The sequence below is a fragment of the Rhododendron vialii genome, chromosome 13a (assembly GCF_030253575.1).
Source record: "Rhododendron vialii isolate Sample 1 chromosome 13a, ASM3025357v1".
Classification (NCBI taxonomy): Eukaryota; Viridiplantae; Streptophyta; class Magnoliopsida; order Ericales; family Ericaceae; genus Rhododendron; species Rhododendron vialii.
The window spans coordinates 27,626,699-27,635,377 of record NC_080569.1 but is presented as its reverse complement, the minus strand read 5'-3'; the positions used below and the strand labels follow the sequence as shown (position 1 = coordinate 27,635,377).

The 8,679-nt window shown below is 36.4% G+C and overlaps 1 protein-coding gene across 2 annotated transcripts; it reads left to right on the top strand.

Moving 5' to 3' along the window:
- Positions 1-299: 299 nt before the first annotated feature.
- Positions 300-7,254, top strand: LOC131313289 (glutamate receptor 2.9-like). 2 transcript variants are annotated; one of them, XM_058341524.1, is made up of 5 exons: positions 300-716; positions 1,737-2,043; positions 2,722-3,092; positions 3,235-3,688; positions 7,049-7,254. In XM_058341524.1, the coding sequence occupies exons 1-4, from the start codon at positions 378-380 to the stop codon at positions 3,661-3,663; spliced, it is 1,446 nt and encodes a 481-aa protein (XP_058197507.1). In that variant the 5' UTR covers positions 300-377; the 3' UTR covers positions 3,664-3,688; positions 7,049-7,254. The 2 variants fall into 2 exon arrangements, with proteins under 2 accessions (XP_058197507.1, XP_058197508.1); XM_058341525.1 differs by lacking the exon at positions 7,049-7,254 and having other exon boundaries at positions 3,235-3,693.
- The last annotated feature ends 1,425 nt before the right edge of the window (positions 7,255-8,679 follow it).

Below are 8,679 nucleotides of genomic sequence, written 5' to 3'. Positions count from 1 at the left end.
GGCTAACGGTGTTAGACTCGGGGACTTGATTGGTACAAAATTGATACGTTGAGGACTAAATGTCTCCAATATTTACAGTGGGGACGTAAATGAGACGAATCTAATATTTTGGGGACCAAAAAGATTAATAAGCCCAGAATTTCAAATTTTTCTTGAGAATCCACCAAGAATTTTCCATTCCATTGTCGAGATTATCTGTTCCCATTGTCGAGATTCTCTAATGCATTTCGTTAGAGAGATACAGAGAATTTCAGTACAGAGGATCACTCTTCGGAATTTCCAAACCCCCGCCCCCATATAAATGAAGAAGCAGAAGGCCAATAATCAACTCACAAGTTAAGTTACGTACGACACTTGCAATTATTTGGAATCCCAAAATGCCTTCCCTCCGCTCTACCACAAAACCAACCTTCTTGTTCATCCCAATACTAGTACTGTTCATATCATTCCTTCTTACTCTCTCTCAAGTCTCTGTTGTTGAAGGTGAATGTACAGAAGAGAAGAATCACACATTGATAATTGGAGTTCCAGTCAAAGCCTCTTTTGATAACTTTCTGAAGATAAGTAATTCTAAGAATCAAGACGAGAGGGATTACTCCGGTTTCTGCATTGAAGTTTTTCAAGTGGCTCGAAGGATATTGGGTAGTGAAAGGCCTTATAAATTTGTGGAGTTCAGTGGGCCGTATGATGAATTAGTTAATAGTGTAGCCAACAAGGTAATCTATCTCTCTTCGACCATTTGAACATAGTTTTCATAATATCAACCTTGAATGAGTAATACTGATATACATATGTAATGAGATTCAATAATCTTGATGATTTGAATTTTTGTAAAAATGTTATGAACTTCTATGCAAAATATTATGCAAATAAGGAGATTATGGGTATGTTTTCGATAGCTGTGGATACAGATTTTAGATTCTAGCTTTGGATTCTGCTGCATATTCTAGATTTTAGAATTTTGTAGAAGCAGATAACATGTTTACCATAACTGTGAAATTATGATTAAGTTACAGTAGAAACTTGTTGTGTTTACTTCAAAAAGCTAAAAATCAGCTTATATAAAACTTAAAATGTAAAATTTTATCCAAAAAGCTCCAAAAGTTGCCCAAACCAAGCTTTGGAATGATGAAAATTTCATTTATTTTTTAGGTTTTTAAAATCTGTAAAATCCGAGAATCTATATCTAGAATTTGTGGTGATTTTGAAAAGCTAGAAACTCAAAATCAGCAAAAATAAATTTTCGTAAACACTCACTATACCCGGTGTTATAGCACTTCTCTTTTATGTTCCTTTTTCAGTTTGGTTATAAGTTATGGATCCAGGAATGTTTACAGAGTAATCCATTCAAAATACTGGGACGGTGACATTTCATATAATAGATTCTTTGCAAACAAATCTCTCTATTAGTAACAATTTATCGAGAATGAGTTACCCAAAAAAATTTCGAGAATGAACCCCAAGTGCTTGTTATCCTCGCATGTTCAAATCTCTCGGAAGCCAAACATTCGAAACTTTTGGACCACTTTAGAGTCTGCCCGGTCATTAACTACGTACAAGAGTCCAGAATTAGTTGAGGTCTAGCCTGGAGATCCAGTTATCAAACAAGAAAAACTATCGAAAATGATGTGCTACAGAGTAGGACTGAATTACTTCTTCATTAATTATACATTTCTGGTTCCTTAAATTTCTTGTTTAACACATGCTCTGTGTACGTGTGCATGTAAATATGGAAGACTTATTGCGCTGCCGTAGGCGATATAACAATATTAGCAAACCGATCGAAGAAAGTGGAATTCACCGTACCGTTTACAGAGTCGGGCGTGTCAATGGTAGTGCCGGTGAAGCCCAGCCCGAAGGCGTGGATTTTCCTGGAGCCTTTCACTCTGGGAATGTGGTTGGCTACAGCGGCTGTTTTGGTCTACACTATGCTTATAGTTTGGTTCGTCGAACATCGGTCCAATCCAGATTTCAGTGGTCCGTGGAATGATCAACTCGGAAATGCTCTTTGGTTCACCTTCTCTTCACTCTTCCTTGCTCACAGTAAGTACATATATAACGAGATTAATTTCTATACGGGTGTAACGTAAACATACGAGTTTACGCATATCCAATCAATGGTGACGCACCATCAATTTATTACTCTCTCTGTTCCTTTTTAAATGTCTACTATTGTTCTGCGATCCATTTTCAATTGCTTATAACTCTCAACGTATATTCTTAAAAATATGTAATATGAGCGGTTTTAAATGTTAGTCGAGGTGCGCACAAGTTGGCCCGGACATTCGATTATAAAAAAAATTATTTGTAATATGGGCGGTTTAAATGTTAGTGGGTCTCTGTGAGAAAAAGTGATAATTGAGGGAGTCTCCGTGTACTTTCACCTTATTTTATAAAACAATGATTTTAAAAACATAAAATATAACATACGTCGAGAGATATAAGCTATTGAAAATAGCACGCAGAAATTAATGCAGTGAACTTCTAAAAAAGGGCCAGAGGGAGTAAAAACCACTAAGAAATCTGTTATGGATACCGTTTTTAACTAAATAGCCCCGTTCTGCTAAAGTTCTTATTTTTAAGTATTTATTTTTTATTTTACGAAATAGATTATTCTCTCACAATACATCACCTTTAATTTAAAAAATAAATACTTATTTTGGTTAGCGGAACCAGGGCAACTATCCTCGGAAAGAAAAGTTTCCTATGTTAATTGTGCAGGGGAGAAGATTCAAAGCAACTATGCTCGGATTGTGGTGGTGGTGTGGCTTTTTCTGGCAGTGGTCTTAACCCAAAGCTACACCGCTAACCTCACGTCGATGCTCACAATCTCAAGACTCCGACCGAAACTCTGGTCTCCATCAAAAGTCGGTTGTGATAATAGTCCATTCATGCGCAATTACGTTCGAGATGTGCTTAACTACAAGAATGTAAGTCTCATCAACGATGGGGATGAGTATCTGCGGGAGTTTGAGGCCGACAATATCTCGGTAGCGTTTCTTGAGATCCCTTATGCCAAAGTTTTTGTCAATAGACATTGCAGGAAATTTACCGTCATTGGAACCACACACAGATTTGGAGGATTTGGCTTTGTGAGTATTGAACATGCACTAGTCTTTTTCTTTTTCTTTTTTCGCGTTTCTTTTCCTTTTCTTTCATAGTACTTGATGATTACAAATAGGAACATGCACAAACCTCTAATATAAATATATCCTCATTCATGCTTCTATGCAGATGTTCCAAAAAGGTTCTTCATTAGTTGCTAATGTATCAGAAGCCATTCTCGAACTCTCAGAGGACGGGACTCTGAAAAGGCTAGAAGATAAGTGGTTAACTCCCAACAAAGTGTGTTTAAAATCTTATCAGAATATGACGGAGAGTACGACGGAGGAGAACGTTGATAGCTTGAGCCTCCGAAGCTTCTGGGGCCTATTCCTCTGCTCTATTGGCACTTCCTCTGTTTGTTTTCTCCTATTCCTTGGGCACTTACTAAGGAACTACTGCCGTCATCACTCATCTCAAGTGGCTGATGTGAATGCAAGTAATGAGAGCGTTTCGGTCAAGATGGTTAGAGTTGCACGTTACTTGATGAATGCTGAGATTAGAAGTCCATGGAGATGTCCATCCTCCCCTCGGGTAGTGCCTGAAAATGAAATGAGCTAAAAACGTAGATTGTGTCCGGTAGATAGTGCTAGAATTAAGGATTTGATATGGTCAATATCCTTAATTCAATAAGTACTTTTATTTTCTTCCTTAATTATACGATGTTTCCCTGTATTCTTATTATTTCCTTGTAAACATTTGTACTATATATATATTGTAGAACTGCAATGAATGAAATATCAGAAAATTATTCAAAAATTGGTTGGCTTTTTACTCCTCCAAGTCACAAGGTTTCCCCCTACAAAAGTAAAGTATCCTGACATAGATGTTCTGTCAATAGCTGAACCAGCCCAATCGGCATTAGTGTAACATTCTACCTTCAAGTGATTATTCTTGGAGAACAATAACCCTTTACCTAGAGTAGACTTCAAATACCTCAATATACTTTCCACGACATCCATGTAAGGTTTACAAGGATCATGCATAAACTAGCTCACTACACATACTGAATAAGCAATATCTGGCCTAGTGTGGGACAAATAAATCAATTTCCCCACAAGTCTTTGATACCTTGCTTTATCAGTAGAAGTTGCATTCAAACAATGGAACAATTTATGATTTTGTTCAATAGGAGTATTTGCAAGCTTACATCCAAGCATACCTGTTTCAGTTAACAAATCAAAAATGTATTTCCGTTGAGATAAGAAAAAATACTAGAGCCTCCTTCAATCTCCTTTACTTTACCTTAGGAATTGAAGTTTGGTCCTGTATTCACAATTGTTGTTTTTGTTCTTACTATTCCGCTCCAATTTTTTTTTTAAGTGTATTATCACTATGACTAGAGTAAACACTATGACTGAAATAAGTGGTGATGTCTCTAAAAAAAAACCGAATCTACTACTACATTGACTGGGTTTCATATGCAGGAAACTTCTTCTCGAATCACTCTGTAACCGCTTGATGGTATCAATTATGTTGAGTGGTCTTTGAATGCTCAAAATAAAATCCATGGGAGAAAACATTGGGGTTTTATTTCGGGTACTAAGGCTGCTCCAACAGATGTTAAATCGGAGGAATATGAAGCATTGGAAGATGAAAACTGCTTGGTCAAATCATGGTTATTTGATGCGATGACAAAGGATATCCGTGATCTCTTTCTTCGATTGGCTACGGCGAAAGAGATATGGGAGGTGGTTAAACAGACATATTCTGTTGATCGGGATGCATAAAAGGTTTATCAACTACACTGTGAGGTAATTTCTGTTCATCAAAATGGAGGTTCCGTTATTTCTTATTTTGGCAAACTACAAAAAATCTACGTTAGGATACTTTACTTTTGTAGTGTTACGACCTAACATTTTTTTTATTTTATTAAATTAATTTTACGAGCCACTTCTTAATTGGGTGTTGTGGTCAGATCCTAATTATTTATTTTACGTGCACTATGGGCATAGTTGTTATTATTATAGTTTTGAGGGTATAAGTTTAATCAATTTTAGTAACTAGTTTTGTATCGTAATTAGATACTCTATTTAGTCGTCCGTTGTATTTAGGGGAAACGTGTGTGAATGTGTAGTGTTATTAACTTACGAGTGCCGATATATAAACATACATACATACGGTGTTAGGGTTATTTTTTTTGAAGAACATTGAGAAGAGTTCTGATTTTTTGAGAGCAGCCGTCGAACTTCGAAAAAGGATTTTACTGGGGTTCTTTCAAGGTAATAATATACTCTCATCTCTCTCGTTTCTGCCATCCGCCTCTTCTCATAGCAATAGGATGCATGGACTTAAATTGGGTAAATTAGTTAAATTGTATTTTGTGTTGAAAGAGAGAGAGATGGATAGGTGTACATGTGCTGTTGTTCTTATACAGTAAGTGGATCCGAGTGTGCGGTGGTGTTTGCACGTGGATTGGGTGCATGGGGTTTGAGATTTCAAGGTTGGTGGTTACTGAAGGTTTGGAGTTGAAAATGAGGTTTAGTAATTTAGTGGCTACTGTTGTGATAATAATTTAGGAGTTGGGTGAGATTAGGAAGTTTAATAGTATCTTATATTCTTAATTTGTCGAGTCAGTTCTAAATTTTGAATAATTTGTCATTCCGTATTGTTCTTGGTTCAAGTTAGGCTCGTTTTGCGTGGTTCGAGTCGCATTATTTTTTTGGCTCAGGTAAGTGGTTAAGCATGTTACGTAATTTCGAACTTCCCCGTGTCCCTTAAATTATTGTTTAGAAGATTTTATGATTGGAATTGGAAACCCATAATTGTTTATTTGGTTAATTAAATCAGCATGCGGGAAAATATTTGGTGAAATCTTTTATTGTTCGAATAAATCTTTTTGGTGAGAACTTTACGGATATTGTTGGGAACATATTTTGGAAAGTCCAGGGAAATTAATCCTCTGTGTGCGGATGACTCTGGCCATTAGAGAAGAGACCGGGTTAGGCCGGTGACTCTAATGCTCAACGGCTTTCTTTTGCCGGGTCGTTCTTCGGGAAAAGTTCCACGGGCTGCCTACTCGTGGTGACTCTAAGATACGATATTGGATCCAATTATGAGACACTTATTCACTGGCATTTGGTTCTATCGATATTGGTTGTGGTTCCCCATTGTTGTTGGAGATTGATTTGTGATCACCATTGAGATTTATTGGTAAATGATTTATGGCCAAATTTGTTCGTTTGATGCACACCTTTGTATGCCAAAATATGTTAACGTGATAATTTATTTTTAGCCAAGTTTTAGGACTGTATTATTATACATGCTTTGCTACTCACTGAGCTCGTCAGCTGACGGATTTATTCCAACTTCTTTTTCAAGCAAGTTGGGAAGTTAGGCAAGGACTCTGGCGGCATCTCGGGGATTCCGTTTGTTGACCTCCTTAGGGTGTCTCATCCTAGCTTAGTATTTTTTTTTTATTGCTTCCGCTTTTGAAAACATTTTTGTCTAATATTTGAATCCTCTTTATTATTGTTGTTTCATGGATATTGATTGGTTCATGGGATGTTTATTCCCCATGCTTTTGACTGGATCCAGTTGGTTTAAGTTATTGGTTGGGAATGTTCTGAATAAAAAAATAATAATGATTGTCTATTTGGAGGCTTGAGAGTTTTAATTAAATTTCTTTTTAGGCTGCATGTTCTACGAGCTTTGGTCTTGTGGTTCATGGCTGGTCACTTCTCATTTTGGGGCGTGACATGTAGGGGGAAACCTTGTGACTTGGAGGAGTAAAAAGCCAACCATTTGTTGAATAATTTTCTGATATTTCATTCATTATAGTTCTACAATATATATAGTACAAACATTTACAAGGAAAGAATAAGAATATAGGGAAATGTCCTATAATTATTAAGGAAAAAAACAAAAAATACTTACTGAATTAAGGATATTGACCATATCAAATCCTTAATTCTAGCAATATCAAATCCTTAATTCTAGCAGAGAGTACTGTAACCTTGTAATGAACAATGCTAACTGTCATCTCCAAGACTACAAAGCCGTTATAGTAGACATCTATTTTGTACTGCAAATTCCTTTGTATCCATCAAAGCTAAGATTCAACTTGAAAACTATACATGTTGGATATTTTGCATATTTTAACACTAATAATTTCTTCTAATAATATTACTGGTGCTTGATTATGATAGCAACACGTCTGGGCATATGGATGTATTTGGGAGGCTCTCATCTTCAGCTTATTTTATTGTCAATGGCAATTAAAGGACAGCCATTTTACTTGGCTGTTGGAAATCAAGGAGCAAATATTATCCTGTTTATAAATGTTCTGGGGAGAGGATTTCTCCGTGAGTATCGTGTGAATGTTTTAATGTGAAACTACCAACACGTCAATATCTCTGTCTCTTTTCGTGCATGCCTCTTGTCACAACCCAAAACCGACCCTGGAAGTTGTGACCGGCCAAGTGGGTGTTAAGCCGCTGAAGGCCTTCTTATATTCTAGTTTAGGAATTTCTAGCATCATCGTCATTTTAAAACATGCATATACACAAAAAGAATGCAGAAGTGTACAATAAATAACATATTTAATCACAGAGCTTCTAAGTGTACAAGTATAATAATTATAAACCACTACAAGAAATCTCTGGACAGATTTCTCTTCAAACTCACTACAAGAAAACTTACCTCTTTTAGGTTTAAATCGTGGATTGAGAGAGCTTCAAACACTTGGGTGAGAGATGGATTTGAGATTGAATCTTGCTCCAAGAACTTGATTGAACCCTAGAACCGAAACCCTAGAAGTAGAAGATGGGAAGACTTCTTGATTTTTTTCGTGAGAGGAGAGAGAGAGAAAGAACGTTGGAAGAATGAGAGAGTGGGAGCCGATTTTTTTTTCTTTCTTCTAAGTATGGAATTGTCTAGAAAAGGGGTGATCTAATTATCAAATGAACCCTCACATAACATTCTCTTCAAATAAGGACTCAATAATATTTTCACATTGACCCATAACCTTGTTTTATGAATCTCTATATTTTGTCTTAGGAAATTTGACTCATAACACATAAATCATATACATGGCATATAGTTCAAACATAATTTGTGTGTGTCACATAGCACATAAAGGACACGTAAGCACTTAAAGCCACATAATTTAACATCTATGATTAACTTAAATAAGCATAATTAGCATAATTAAACATCTTGGGTGTTACATTCTTCCCCCCCTTAAAAGAGTTGGTCCCCAAACTAGCGTACCTTAGATCTCAAATAAATGAGGATATTTCTCTCGAACCTCGTCCTCTCTTTCCCATGTAGCTTCCTCCACGAGATGATTTCTCCATAGTACTTTCACCAAAGGGATCGTCTTGTTTCTCAATACTTGATCTAGTCAGTCCAAAATCTCAACCGGTTGCTCAACATAACTCACGTCATCAAGAATTTCCAATGGCTCATATTCCAAAACATGACTTGGATCATATACATACTTCTTCAACATAGATACATGAAAAACATTATGCACATTCGCCAATATATCCTGGAGGTAATGCAAGTCGATAAGCTACCGGTCCAATTCGTTCTAATATTTCAAATAGGTCAATGTATCTAGGACTTAACTTTCCC